The sequence below is a fragment of the Rhinoderma darwinii genome, chromosome 1, assembly GCF_050947455.1.
Source record: "Rhinoderma darwinii isolate aRhiDar2 chromosome 1, aRhiDar2.hap1, whole genome shotgun sequence".
Lineage (NCBI taxonomy): Eukaryota > Metazoa > Chordata > Amphibia > Anura > Rhinodermatidae > Rhinoderma > Rhinoderma darwinii.
The window spans coordinates 564,456,009-564,472,031 of record NC_134687.1 but is presented as its reverse complement, the minus strand read 5'-3'; the positions used below and the strand labels follow the sequence as shown (position 1 = coordinate 564,472,031).

Genomic DNA, 16,023 nt, shown 5'->3' with positions numbered 1-16,023 from the left:
ATAAAAAAGTAATGGCTGTCAGAAAATGGCGACACTTAAAGAGGCTCTGTCACCAGATTATAAATGCCCTATCTCCTACATAATCTGATCAGCGCTGGAATGTAGATAACAACAGTGGTTTTTATTTTGAAAAACGATCATTTTTGAGCAAGTTATGAGCAATTTTAGATTTAGTTTCTTAATGCCCAACTGGGCGTGTTTTTACTTTTGACCAAGTGGGTGTTGTAATGAAGTGTATGAGGCTGACCAATCAGTGACCAATGAGCCACATACACTTCTCATTGTTCCAGCCCAGCTTCTTTCACTGCACAATCTCACTGTGCTGTGGATCATGCTGGGCTGGAACAATGAGAAGTGTATGTGGCTGATTGGTCACTGATTGGTCAGCCTCATACACTTCTTTACAACACCCACTTGGTCAAAAGTAAAAACACGCCCAGTTGGGCATTAAGAAACTAAATCTAAAATTGCTCATAACTTGCTCAAAAATGATCGTTTTTCAAAATAAAAACCACTGCTGTTATCTACATTCCAGCGCTGATCAGATTATGTAGGAGATAGGGCATTTATAATCTGGTGACAGAGCCTCTTTAAACATGATTTTTTTTTTAGAAAAGAGTATTTTTATTGTGGGCACGTAGTGAAACGTAAAAAAACAATATAAATTTGGTGTCGCTGTAATCGTATCGCCCCGCAGAATGAAGTTAACATGTTTAAACTGCACGGTGAACACTAAAAAAACAAAACCGTGCTAGAATTGCTGTTTTTTGGTTTCCTCATCTCCCAAAAAATCACATGTACCCCAAAATGGAACCAAGAAAAATTACAGCTTGTTCCACAAAAACGTGCCCTCACACAGCTCCGTCAACGGAAAAATAACACGTTATGACTCTCAAAACGCAATGATGTTAAATGACTGCCCAGACAAATTTTTTAGGTCCAGTAGAATTTCACTAAATACCCCACATCATAATTTGCTGGACCCCGTAGATGCAGCAGAGATGAGGAAACTTTAGGGCCTTGTGCTGCTTATAGGGCTAGTGTAGAAGTCCAAGATTAGGCAATACTGGAGCGCAGATATTTTGTATAATACCCAATAACCCGGCCTGTGTATAAAGGATTGGTTTAAAGCGTACCACACCAATCCATGGATTATTACTTTTATTATTCATTCACCCCGTTATTACATCATCCTATTATGCCCTGATGGACTCTGCACAGATTACATATACCCTGATGGACTCTGCACGGATCACATATACCCTGATGTACTCTGCACAGATTACATATACCCCCACAATATAAACTGAAATACCAGTAAAACACCAAGCAAAATCTGCGCTTCAAAAGACAAATGGTGGTCCAACTGAGCCTGGCAGTGTGCCCAAACGGCAATTTATGACCACATATGTGGTATTACTGTATTCTGGAGAACCCGCTTAACAATTTATGGGATGTGTGTCTACGGTGGTACAAGCTGGGCACAAAACATTGGGCACTGAAATGGCATATCTGTGGAAAACGGCAATTTTCAATCTGCAACATCTATTGTTTACTCATTTTTGCAAAACACTTGTGCGGTCAAAATGCTCACTACATTCCTAGATAAATTCTTTGAGGATCTAGTTTCCAAAATGGGGTAATTTTTCGGGGGTACCACTGTACTGGTACTATAGCTCAATGCAACATGCTGTCAAACAACGAATCTTGTAAAATCTCCACTTCAAATACTAAATGGCGCTCCTTCCCTTTTAGAGCCTTGCCGTGTGTCCAAATAGCAGTTTATGACCACATGTGGGGTATTTCCCTACTCTGAAGAAGTTGCTTTACAAATGTTACGGTGCTTTTTCTCCCTTATTTGTTGAGAAAATGAAGAATTTTGAACTAGTGCTACGTCTTATTGCAAAATAATGTAATTTTTCATTTTCACTGCCCATTTCTAATAAAATCTGAGACACCTGTGGGGTCAAAATGCTCACTACCCCCTAGATGAATTCCTCAATGGGTGTAGTTTGCCAAATGGAGTCACTTTTGGGTAGTTTCCACTGTACTGGTACCTAAGGGGCTTTGCAAAAGCGACATGGTGCAGAAAAACCAATCCAGCAAAATCTACTCTCCAAAAGCCAAATGGCGCTCCTTCCCTTCTGAGCCCTGATTTGTATTCATACAGTGGTTTATTACCACATATGGGGTATTTATAATATATGATATGCTCGTCTCTAGGGAGTTTGCTATGCTTACCTGACATGTGTTGCTGCTGCAGATTCAACTGTACTCTGACGCCTGGAGCTGATGTGTCTTCTCTCTTCTGACGCCAAGGTTGAAGGACCTGTGGGTGACCGCATCGTTCCCAGCCAGCTTCTTTCACTGCAGACACACAGCGTGATGTCACCCACAGGTCCTTCAACCTTGGCGTCGGAAGAGAGAAGACACATCAGCTCCTGCAGAGTACATCTGCAGCAGCATCACCGTGTCAGGTAATCATAGCCAACTCCCTAGAGACGAGCATATTACCTTCTCGGACGGCTGCAGCCCATGTATCTTCTCTGTCCGACGCCAAGGTTGAAGGACCTGTGGGTGACGTCACGCTGTGTGTCTGCAGTGAAAGAAGCTGGGTGGGAACGATGAGAAGTGTACACTTCTATTACTGCCTTCAGTAACTGCCACAGAGGCATGGCCTAATACATTGCCTAATAGCCTGTCAGTTTTACAGTTACCGGCAATGATGCCGTATACCAAAGCAATAGTAAAGGATTATATAAGCGAGCACATGGTGAAGTCCCCTAGTGGGACAAAAGAAAAAAAGTAAAGCAGTTAAAGAGGCTCTGTCACCAGATTATAAGTGCCCTATCTCCTACATAATCTGATCGGCGCTGTAATGTAGATTACAGTGGTTTTTATTTTGAAAAACGATAATTTTTTAGCAAGTTATGAGCACTTTTAGATTTATGCTAATTAGATTCTTAATAGACAACTGGGCGTGTTTTTACTTTTTACCAACTAGGCGTTGTACAGAGGAGTGTATGACGCTGACCAATCGGCATCATACACTTCTCATTGTGCAGTGAAAGAAGCTGGACTGGAACAATCACACTGTAACAATGGGCTGGAACAATGAGAAGTGTATGACACTGATTGGTCAGCGTCATACACTTGTCTTTACAACGCCCAGTTGGTAAAAAGTAAAAACACGCCCAGTTGTCTATTAACCCCTTCAGAACTGAGCCTGTTTTGGCCATCAGGATGAAGACTATTTTTCTAATGTGACATGTCAATTTATGTGGTAATAACTTGGGAATGCTTTTACCTATCCAAGTGATTCTAAGATTGTTTTCTCGTGACATATTGTACTTTGTTAGTGAAAAAATTTGGTCGATAAATTCAATATTTATTTGTAAAAAAAAACACTAAGATTTGGAGAAATTTGCAAAAATTTGCATTTTTCTAAATTTAAAGATCTGCTTGTAAAACAGTAATACCACACAAAATACTTACTAGTTAACATCCCCCTATATGTCTACTTTATGTTTGCATCGTTTTTTGAACATTCTTTTATTTTTCTAGGACGTTACAAGACCTAGAACTTTAGCAGCGATTTCTCACATTTTCAAGAAAATTTCAAAAGGCTATTTTTACAAGGACCAGTTCAGTTGTGAAGTGGCTTTGAGGGCCTTATATATTAGAAAGTCCCCATAATTCACCCCCTTTTGAAAACGGCATCTCTCAAAGTATTCAAAACCGAATTCAGAAAGTATTTTAACCCTTTAGGCATTTCACAGGCATTAAAGCAAAGTAGAGGTGAAATTTACAAATGTCACTTTTTTTTTTTTTTTTTACAAAATTCATTTATAATTTAAAAAAAAATTCAATACCCAAAGTTTTACTCGAGCATTGTAACGCATTATTTATTGCCCAGATTCTGCAGTTTTTAGAAATATCCCACATGTGACCCTAGTGTGCTAATTTACTGAAATACAGGCCCCAGAAGCAAAGGAGCACCTAGTGGATTTTGGGGCCTCCTTCTTTTTTTTTTTTTTTTTTTTTTTTTTTTTCCCAGAATATATTTTAGGTGCCATGTTAGGTTTGAATAGGTCTTGTGGGGCCAAAACAATAAACCCCCAAAAGTGACCTAATTTTGGAAACTACACCCCTCAGTGAATTTATCTAGGGGTATAGTTAGCATTTTGAACCCACAGTTTTTTGTTTTTTTTGCTAAATTTATTTGAATTAGTATGTGAAGATGAAAATCTACCTTTTTTTTCTGAAAAAACGTAGACCTTTTTTAATTTTTCCAAGGAATAAAAGAGAAAAAACACCTTAAAGGACAGGTGTCGCCAAAAAAATTTTTTTTATAGCAATTTGCTTTTAGTGTGTTGTTAAAAGAAATTTTATTTATTTGTTTTACTTTATTCTTTTTTTTTTTTTTTTTTTTTTTTTTTTTTTTACTTCACTATCGGGGCTGCCATTTTTTTTTTTTCATCTCTGTATGTGTCGATTATACATCCCCATAGAGAATGCGAACGGGAGCCGTTCCATTCACTATGGTGTACGCCGTCTCTCTGGGAATGGCGCATGCGCCGCTCCCACACAGTCCAAAAGGAAGGTCTTCGGCCGAGCGACATCCGGCGCCATTTTCATGTGGACCGGAAGCCGCGGCCGCACAGTAAAATGACTACTTCCGGTCGCGGCTTCCGGACATATGTTCAGAAGCAAGGACTAGGAGCGGAGGGAGCAGCGGCGGCGGCAGGAGCAGGTAAGTTATATTTGTGTATGTTCGTGTTTTACTGTGTGATTACCACTGTATGTAAGCCTACTACACTGTGCATTCGCTCAAAAAATGGCGGCACACAGCATAGGAGGTTTGAACATTCAACCCCCTCCTTTCTCCTGGCACTAGTCAGAATAAAGGAGGGGGATTAATTGAGCACACTAGATCGAGTGTGTCTTCTCCAATTTTGCAGCATAAAGCAATGAGGTTGCTTTACCACATGCCAATGCTACAATTTTGGGAATTGCTCCCTCTTGTGACACATGGAAATGTTATAAATTAGAATCAAATTTATAATATTTCCTTACTTGTGAAAAAATTAGAACAATGTGTAATCCTGTATATACCAGCTGTTTTAACTAAAAAAAAAAATCTCTAGCGACACATTCCCTTTAACATATGTAAAGCAATTTCTCCCGATTATAGCAATACCCCATATGTGGTAATAAACTGCTGTTTGGACCCACAGCAGGACTCAGAAGGGAAGGAGCACCATTTGGATTTTGAAATTCTGATTTTGCTGTTATAGGTTTCAGTGCCGTGTCACATTTGCAATTAACTGGAGGGAATAAAATAGTGGAAACCCCCGAAAAGTGACCCCATTTTGGAAACTACACTCATCAAGGAATTTTTCTAAGGGTAAAGTTAGCATTTTGACCCCACAGTTGTTTTGCTGAATTCATTGGAATTATTATGTAAAAGTAAAAATCTACTTTTTTTTCCTGAAGTAATTAACCCTTTCCGGACTGAACCATTTTTTCTTTTCCTTTTTAGTTTTTTCCTCCCCGCTTTCCAAGAGCCATAACTTTTTTTATTTTTCCGTCAATAGAGTGGTGTGGGGGCTTATTTATTGAGGGACGAGCGGTCGTTTTTATTGGTACCATTTTTTGGTACATACAACTTTTTGAGCACTTTTTATTAAATTTTTTTGGTAGAGCCATGGTGACCAAAAAACAGAGATTTTTGCAGTTTTAAATTCTTTTATTTTTCACGTGAGACGCTCCATACATCACCCCCACACTACGACCTGCTATGTCGTGGTGCGCGAAGGGGTTAATGTGCAGCGGATGGTGCAGAGGGAAAATTACAATTTTCCATTGATCTTCCATTTTAGTGCACTCTGTTATGCCCAGTTTGTGCCACTGAAGACAAATACCTCATAAAATATTAACCGGGTTTTCCTGGGTATGGCGATGCCATATCAGTGGATGTAAACTGCTGCTTGGGCACGCTGTAGGGCGAGGGAGGGGCATTTGGCGCGCAGATTTAGCTTGTTAGTTCTGTTTGGCGTATTACTGGTGTTTCAGTTTATAAGGTGGGGGCATATGTAATTGTGCGGAGAACATCCGGGCATAATAAGAGGGTATAATAATGGGGTAAATAAATAATAATCCGCAGATGTGTGGCCGGTGATGCACTGATAAAGGGCGCCCGATCTTCTCTGCTTTTAGAACACTGCACATTTTGCATCGCCATATTCTGAGAGGCAGAATTTTTTTCTCCACCGGAGCTGTGTGAGGGTTTATTCTTTGTGGGACAATCTGTAGTTTTCATTGGTACTATTTTGGGGTACCAGATATTTTTTTGATAACTTTTTATTCCATTTTTTGGCAAGCAAGGTGACCAAAAACCATCAATTCTGACAATGTTTTTTATTCTTTTTTTTTTTTTTTATGGCGGTCAGCCTGGGCTATAAATTACCATTATATTTTATTCTGCGGGTCGATATGATTACGGCGATACCATATGTATATAATTTTGTTATGTTTTGCAGCGTTTGCGCAATAAAATCACTTATTTATAAAATAAATTCTTTTTTGTGTCACCATATTCTGAGAGCCATAACTTTTTTTTATTTTTCAGTCAAAAAAGCTGTTTAAGGGCTTGTTTTTTGCGGCACGGGTTGTAGTTTGTATCGGTACTAATTTGGCGTACATGCGACTTTTCGATCACTTTTTATTGTATATTTTGGATGGGGTGGTGACCAAAAAATTGTGATTCTGGCATTGTTTTTAGTTTTTTTTTGCCGTGTTCACCTTGCGGGAAATAATATTAGTTTTATAGTTGGGGTCGTTATGAACGCGGTGATACCAAATATGTGTACTTTTTTTAACGTGTTTAATTTTTTTCCTATAATAAAAGACTTCTAGGAAAAAAGCATTTTTTGTTTGTAACAGGCCGCTGATCTGCAACGGTGAGAGCAGGGCAGACACCGTGCACAGTTAACCGCCGCTGCGGTGTAGTGCCGCACGGCGGTTAACTGTTAAAGCGCGGACGTAACTGCACGCCGAGGTGCGCGAAGTTACTGCTCACCTGGGCGTTCATGTATGCCAAGGTGCGGGAAGGGGTTAAGAAACGAATTAGCATAAAACTAAAAGTGCTCATAACTTGCTCAAAAATGATCGTTTTTCAAAATGAAAACCACTTCTCTACATTACAGCGCCGATCAGATTATGTAGTAGATAGGGCATTTATAATCTGGTGACAGAGCCTCTTTAAATAAAGTTCATGAAGGAAAAAAGATAAAACCACTTTTTTTTGTTTTCCCTCCCAAATAAAGTGGTGGCGTTTAGTAAGTGTCAAAACAAATAACACATATATGGTATCGCCGCGATCGCAACGACACGAACAATAAAATTAACACATTAATTAAACCACCGAATGTACGGCGTCAAAAAAAACCCGGCAAAATTATTTTTCTACCATCCCCCCCCCCCCCCATAAAAAAAAAAAAGTTAATCAAGAAGTCCCATGTACTCCAAAATAGTACTAATGAAAACTACACCTTGGCCCGCAATCAAGCCTACATACGGCCACATTGACAGGAAAAATCAAAAAGTTACAGCTCTTGGAATGCGACGATGCAAAAACAAGTAATTTTTTTTCTAAAAGTGTTTTTTATTGTGCAAACGTAGGAAAATCTATGAAACCTTTATGTAATTGGTATCCCCGTAATCGTGCCGACCCATAGAATAAAGGTAACATGTTATTTACGCTGCATAGTAAACGGCGTAAATCTATAACGTGAAAATCAATGCAGGAATAGCCTCTTATTTTCAATTCTCTCTGAAAATAGAGGTAATAAATGTTAATCGATATATTATATGCATCCACAAATGGTGGAACTGAAAAATAGAACTCGTCACGCAAAAAACAAGCCCTTCTACGGCTATGTCGATGGAATAAAAAAAGTTACGACTCTTGGAATGCGACAGTGAGAAAATAAAACAATCCGTGGTCATTAAGGGGCCTTAATGCCATTAATGGCCCCCATTGTTTTGCAATAAAACTGCCAAATCGTAGGGCCAATTAAAAATGTTTGAAAAATGCGCCCAATTCAAGCGGACATATTTTGCAGATGTCAAGACGTGGGACCGTACCCTTCATGTCTGCAAAGTTTGTACTTTTACATCTGTGTTGTCTAATATGCTTTTTAACGCAAAGGAATCCGCAAAAACCTATATTTTGGGGTATAACTTTTTTTTGCCTACAGTTGCATATTTTGGTGCTATGCATTCAGCATATACAATAAACATTCATCACAAAAATAACCCATGTTGTATTTACATCAGGTTCCACAAATGCTATGTATTCTTGAGGAGAATTGGATGGACTCTTTCTCACATGACTTTTCCCTTTAGGAGAACCTCCCTTTGGAAGAACAATTGATTGAAGTCAGAAAAAAGAGGATGAGTAAGCTGCTTCTAATTTTAACCTCTATGTTGCTTGTCACTTTCCATACGTTATTTTGCAATTCACTAAGAATAATGGCTAACTCCATAACTGGATTTTCCGTGGGAAACGACACTAGTAAAAACCCTTTTAAACTAAGAACTACAAAATTAAATAATTCTGTAAAGGCCTTTAAATTCTGTAAAGCCTTTTTTTTTTTTTTTTTCTACCAAAACACTATAGTGTGTAGTGCGACTTTTGTTTTTTTTCTACCTTTTTGAGATACAGCTTCTATATATCCTGGATACATAGAAGCTGTTTCTTGCGCTGAAACCCGAATCAGTCAGGTCAGTGGGAGTGACCGCTTCAGTGACGGTGGGTCCTGCGTGTGTCTGACACGCAGAATTCAGCTGTTATCCTCTACATCCAAGTTATAAACGTATGGGTTTCAGCGCAACATACATCTTGTATGTATCCAGGATACGTAGAACTGTATCTCCAACAAGTGAAAAAATTTTATTTTTATTAAAACGAATGACAAAGTTGCAGTAAACATTCTAATACATTGTTTTAGTAAAAAAAAGTCTTTCAAAACTATGGAAAGCTTTGAAGTGGCTCAGTAAGGTCCCCTATGCTATACTATCTGAGGGCAGCATAGGATTGAAGGGAAGGCTCTGAGCTGGGGGATATATAGTTTACTATGATTGAATTTACTATTTTCATGTAAAAGGTTGGATACACGCTGTTTTTCGTGGCGTCTTTTAAATGCGTATTTTAGTTCAGCCAGATGGTACACTGAAGTCAACAGAAAAATCTAAAATTTTGTGGTCCGTAGTGTTTTGCTCCAAAGGCAGCGTCTTTTTTTTTTTTTTTTTTTTTTAAACAGGTCTTTTTCCCATAGGCTTCTCTCTAGGACTTCAAAAACGCCAGAAAAAATGCATGTACAAAAGGACACCAAATGAAAACCGACAAATTCTAACATGCTAACCGGATAGTGTATGGGTCCAACGCTGCCTCATCTGCTGTATCCTATGATTTCTAAACTGTGCTGGAGATGCGCACAGGCTCAGGGATCTATGACTTCTAAATGGTGGGAATGCCACTATTTATGCTCTCTGAGTTAAGGGCACTTTTACACCTGCCAAGTTTGGCCGGTGCAACGAGCACCGATCGACGGGACTGATCGGTGCTCGTTTGATCGGAGCTTGTTTGCCCATCTCACAAGAAGCTAGTATGTGGACGAGCGCTCGTTTCTCTGATCGCTCGTCTCCATACATTTGTATCATGTCCGCAGCAAGTCTCCCTGTTTACACAGGGAGATGTGCTGCCGACAACAATAATATTTTAAACGTTTAACGCGATCAGCAGATGATCGAGTGTTTGCTCGTTCATCTGCTGATCGCTGCCCTGTTTACACAGGGCAATTATCGGAACGAGCGTCCAATGAACGCTCGTTTGCCCGATAATTGACCAGTGTAAAAGGGCCTTAAGGAAGTGGATTTGATGAAAGTGATCACAGGTGTTGAACTATCCAATGTGCCCTTGACCCTACCTGTGATACCAGGCTCTTTGTTCTATTTTTTTTCTTTTAAAAAACACAATTAGGCCCTGTTCACACGTTTTTTTGACGAGTTTTTTTGATGCGGAAACAGGGCTGCAAAACTCCTCAAAAACCGCCCGAAAATTCCTCCCATTGATTTCAATGGGAGTTGGTCGAGTTTTTTTTACAGCGAGTAAAAAAAAACGCGTCTCGGTAAAAAGAAGCGTCCTGACCCATCTTGAGGCGGTTTCCGCCTCCAAAACCCCATTTCAATCAGTCAGAAAGAGGGAAAAAACGCCTCGACGAGTGTTTTGATGAGTTTTTGTCAAACCACTGTGCAAAAACAGTCTGGAGCAGTTTTTGCAGGAGAAATTTCCCTCCTGCAAAAAACTCAGTGTGAACACAGCCTTATGGTCCAGTGGTGCTTTTGTTTAGCAGAAACGCATTTGACTCCACAAACTGGGTACTGTATCTAAACAATGGATTGACAGTGTTTCATGAAACATACTCCTCATTCTCACGTGGGGTTAGTATATTAATCAATAAAAGAATTGAATTTAATATCTACTCGTATAAAATCGATATTTAAATGAGATCTGTATTTCTACATGGTACCTCCAGTGGGACTACAATTGTGTTAGCAGCAATTTATATCTGCCCCCCCCCCCCCCCCATATTCTCTGGGGGTACTATTCGAACTTATACAATTTCTTCAGGATAAAACAGGCTGCCCACTTGTGGGAAATTTTAACAATGTTCTTAATTATGAATTAGACCAGTTGGGTTGTTGCAGGGGTCCACCTTCGTCACCTATGGGGGAACTGTTGAAAGAATTTGGTTGGGAGGATATGTGGAGGATTAATAACCCCCATAAGAGGGAAGACCTTGAGGACCAGGCTGAGCTGTGAGGTTAAGTAAAGTAAATTTACAAAAAAAAAGACTTCCGGTTCCGGCGCTGAGACGTGAGGCTGGAGATAGATGAGCTCCCGGAGCCCTGATCCCCCTGACCCTCCGCCGCCACCCACCTGCAAGTGAGACATATCTCAGCAGAGATAGTGAGCGGAGGGTGTATGGAGCGATACCTCCTTCGGAGCGGTAGCCGTGATCCCCACCCGCCCGGACATAATTTGCAGAGCACGGCCTCATCCAAGACTACAGGAAACTGGCGATAGAGGTTGGAAGTCGCTTGGCCCCTGATATTAGAGACTCTAATTGCCACAGTGACCGACACTGCAGCTAATCTAGACTGAGGTAACCACATGGCACTCTACTTGACGACCTGGAATGGCGTGCTGGCTTACTGGAAGATGAATCAGCAGGGGCTCAACCTGCGTTAGAGATCTGATTGGAGATAATACCAAATTCCGAGACCGTTTGGAGGATCTCGAATCTCTGCAGGAGAAACAATCTCAGGATTGTCGGTTTGCCTGAACACATTAAACCATAGCACCTACAGGTCCTCCTGTATCCGTAGCCAATACAAAAGGAGCGACGCAAACCAGACCAAGGCAGGTAATCATGTGTTACCTGGATTACAATGATAAAAAGGAACTTCAGGAACCGCAACACCCCTTTGCATGTTCGGGGTGCAAAAATAATTTTGTTCGTGGACTATTCGAAAGAAGTCACACGTCAACGAAGCTCCTTTGGGGGAGTCTGCACCACTCGTTACAAGCGCAAAATCAAATTCCCGCCACTTTGAGGATTATGCTGACAGATTCATTCACCTGAAGAGGCAGCAATTTTTGTAGACCAGAATTTCTGAACGGAGTCAAGCAACAAACACGAGTCAAGGATTTGGGGCGACTGACCCCACCCCTCCCCCGGTTGTCGGTATCTCCCTGTTGAGAATGCTCAAGCCTGAGAGCTCGCACGTCATCACCCAAGCATCAACGGGTGGGGACGTCTAGGACTCTCCAACGCTCAGATAATCTGATTACGACGTCACCGGACTGATAAGTATATCCTGTCCTGTTGAATGATTGCACTGTGACTTTGCCTTTATACATTATGGTAGCTTTATATTTTGCACTTTCATTGAAGGGGTTCTAGTTCTACTATACATGAACATGCACTGTTTTGTTTTCCTGATAGATTGGCTTCCCGGACGTGCAGGGTTATTCAGTTGTCGCGCATGCCCTGGAAACTAACAACCATAACTAGTATATGCGGGGGGAGGAGCGGGGACGGTCACAGCACAGAAAAATAAGTCATGCATGCCGAAACGATGCCTCTATCACAGAGAAGGGACATTTCTGGTTGGGTATTATGTTTTAATCTGTTATGCTACAGTTTTTTTGATTTTGTATTAAATTTTTGTAATGTTGGTAGCAAACTGGAGCAGATATAACCGAGTGGCAATCATAGTAGTGGGGCGCTCGCGGCCAGACATAGATCTATGTGAAAGGTCACTGTCGATCCCTTTTGCGAAACAAAGTATGCAACTGACCTCTTGGAAGGTAAAGGACTCCGTTCCCCAAACAAACGGATGATGGTACTTCGACATCTAAAGAAACTTCATACCGATATCGCTCTCCTACAGGAGACTCATCTGGAGGAGAGTGACTTCCACCACGTGATAAAATTGTGTGGCGGCTCCGTATACGGCTCTTCAGCTTGTGGCCGTAAGGCATGAGTACTCCTTCTGATCAATAGAAACCTGGTACATGAGGTGTTACACATAGATTCGGACAAAGGGACGTCTGCTCCATGTTGTTCTTAGCACTCCTTGCGGGGTTTTAAGCATTTATAATGTGTATGGACCCAATACTGATAATGTTTCCTTCTATGGTAGACTAGAACAATCCTTGCTCACAGATACGGTCATACGTAAACTACTGGGGGGTGACTTTAACTCTGTTCTGGACCATAGAGAAGATAGACGCTCACCTACGATTCAAGGCCACGATTCCATCCCTAAAGGGGCCCTGAGAAAACACGATCGGGTGTTGGGCCCTTTATTGGAGAGTACTCCACTAATAGACCCATGGAAAATAGGTAACCTAGATTAACTGGAATTTACTCAATATTCCCATTCCCAACATTCTTGGTACAGAATAGATTACTTTTTCATGACCCAATCTTTACAGCATAGGTGTACTATAGGAGACCTGGTGATCTCGGATCATGCCCCATAATGCTATCTCTTCAGGAAGTATATCCGAGAAGCTCTGATTTTATATTGCGATTTCTGTCTCACTTGGCCTCTGACGACTCACTTGTACAGTCGTTACGGGGTTGGTGGCTGGAATACGCTTCAGCGAATGAAGAACATAGGGCCAATGTCCCTTTTCTGGGATACTGCCAAAGCATTGCTGAGGGGTCGGATACTATCCTATTCCGTGAGCAAAAAAGGGAAATAACACAAAAATGTAATATCTCTAGTACCGCATTGGGGAACGCTTACGCAGTTTACCTTACACACTAAACGTTCGAGGCTAGATGGGCTTGGAAACAGGCTAAACAAACCTATGACTAGTGGGCTTCCCAAAAACTACTCCATTACCATGAGTTTGAAGCTAAGCTACATATATATGGTAATAAGGCGAGAAAGTTGTTGGCTAATGTGGCTTGGGGAAAACGCCCAACGCAATACATAGCAAAAATGCGTGATTCTACCTGGAATGACACTAGTGATCCTTCACGTATTCATTCCATTCTGTCTTGATTTTATGAGGAATTATATTCGGATGACTCTTCACCACAGTTGACTGACACACTATTGGACAAAACCACTCTACTTACCATCTCAGAAGATCAGCTACAAATACTAAATGCATCGGTTACTAGGGAGGAAGTAGATGGGGCTATTAGGAACCTAAAAAATGCTAAGGCACTTGGCCCAGATGGCATGACTGGAGAATTTTTTTTAAAGCCATGAGGGAACAGGTGACGGAGACTCTAGTATCTCTATTCACTAACGCTCTGGGAAGTGAGGGACTACAACAATCGGCGGACACGTTGTATGCTAAACTTTTGTTAACCTGGAAAGGATCCCCCACTGCCTGGGTCGTATTGGCCCATATCGCTCATTAACATGGCTGCTACACTTCTCTCTAAGATCATAGCAGATAGGTTGGGAAATATAATGCCTCATCTCAGCCCCTGAACAGCTAGGGTTTATTAAAGGTAGATCAACGGTCCCTAATATCAGGATGGTATTGGATAGAGTGCATCATAGCCCATTACCTAATGAACACCCAGCCCTACTTTTATTAGACGCGGAGAAAGCCTTTGACCATCTCAGATGGAAATTGTTGAATGCTGTCCTGGACAAAGTGGGGATGCATGGGGCATTCAGAACTTTATTACACCACATCTACAAGGCCCCGAAAGCTAGAATCTACACAACTGGTTTCCTATCCCAGCAATTTTGTTTATACAAAGTTACAAGGCAGGGATGCCCGTTGTCCACTTTACTGTTTAACCTGGCATTAGAACCTCTAGCCTGATACCGTGCCTCGTCTGACTTGTTTAGGGGCATATTGGTAGGGAAGACCGAGGTCAGGGAAACTTTATTTGCGGATGACCTACTTTTATTCCTCGCAAATCCCTCACAGGATGTCCCGATTTTTTTATTTTTTATTTTCTAGTCACTACATGAATTTGGGAGTTGCTCATGCTATAAAGTCAACACATCAAAATGTCAGGTGTTGAAATTAATACCACATGATTCCAAACATGGACGACTGCTGAATGCACTAGACGTTGACTGCAGAGTCTATTATTACATACCTGGGTATCAAGGTGGGACATGCACCTAAATCCCTTTATGATCTGAACTATCCTCCGCTGATTTGTGACATTCAGGCTGATCATCTGAGATGACACAGCTTACCTCTCACTTTTGGGAAGGTGCGGTTTGGTCAAAATGTCAGGGTTCGTAAATTGTGTTGTCCACTGCAGACCATCCCCTTACTGATTTAAACACCAAGATATTACTGCAATTAACTCGTCCTTTACCAAGTTTATTTGAAGGGGAAGGAAACTGAGAATAGCACTTACAAAACTCATGCTGAGAAAAGAAGAGGGAGGTATTCATTTTCCCAACATTCAAGGATGTAACCTGGCGTGTTTGAGTAGACACCTACTGGATTGGAAGCATGGTACAATGTATAATTCTAACATCCTGGAAAGACAGCTGGCGGAGCCATGGGACCTCATGGCACTGGTACACACTGCTTTTGCTTCTCTCCCGACAGCTGTTAAGAGGTCATCTGTTTTACGAGATACCATCATTACATGGAAAATACTACGCAAACACCATAGTCTTTCTTATCAGATTTCAAAAAGCATGCCTTTGTGGAAACACCCAGAGTTTGAAGCGGGAAGATCCAGTGAATTATTGTCATGTTGGAGAGGGTGGGATAGCGACATTGGGTGAGATGTTTCATGAGCAGGAGGAGAGGTGGATGTCCTTACAGGAAATTCAGTCCAGGTTTCACCTCCTAACATCAACCGTATTTGCAATATTACCAAATAATAGCATACTGTAAAACTAAACTTACTAATATAGTTTAGTGAAATACCATCTAACACGTTTGACTCATGGTTCATGGGCTCTCGTAGGAGATCCATATTGCTACTTTTCAGCATTTTAAGACCATTACTATTTGAAGATGTCCCCTAACCAGGCCTTTGGGACATGGAAATCACTGTTCAGTATGCCAGATATCGAAAAACATATTGAAATGGGGTTGGTAGATTTCAGGGCCCATATTATTAGCGAGAAGTGGAGGAAACCCCATCTGAAGATCATTCATTAGGCAATTTATGCGTTTTACTTTACCCCTTCCACAATCAAACCCGATAGGAAAACTTCTTGTCCTAGGTGCAATGCTTCACGATCAAACATGTATCCTGGCTTTTGGGACTGCCCGTACCTACAACTATTTTGGAAGGAGATGGCTTCCTTACTGCAACAAGTGAGTAACTTTTAAGAGGGGTCTTGGGACCAATGGAAGTTCTTTTTCATGTGCAACATGATGGAGAACTGGAAGATGCAGAGGTGACGCACCTTCCTCCCCATAGCACATGTCACACT

The 16,023-nt window shown here is 41.1% G+C and overlaps 1 protein-coding gene across 1 annotated transcript in view; it reads left to right on the top strand.

Annotated features, from left to right (window-relative positions):
* Positions 1-16,023, top strand: part of CENPH (centromere protein H) — a 73,193-nt gene that overhangs the window by 32,582 nt on the left and 24,588 nt on the right. The window contains exon 7 of the mRNA XM_075854894.1: positions 8,410-8,461. Coding sequence (XP_075711009.1) covers positions 8,410-8,461 — 52 coding nt within the window. The remainder of the gene's footprint in view (positions 1-8,409; positions 8,462-16,023) is intronic.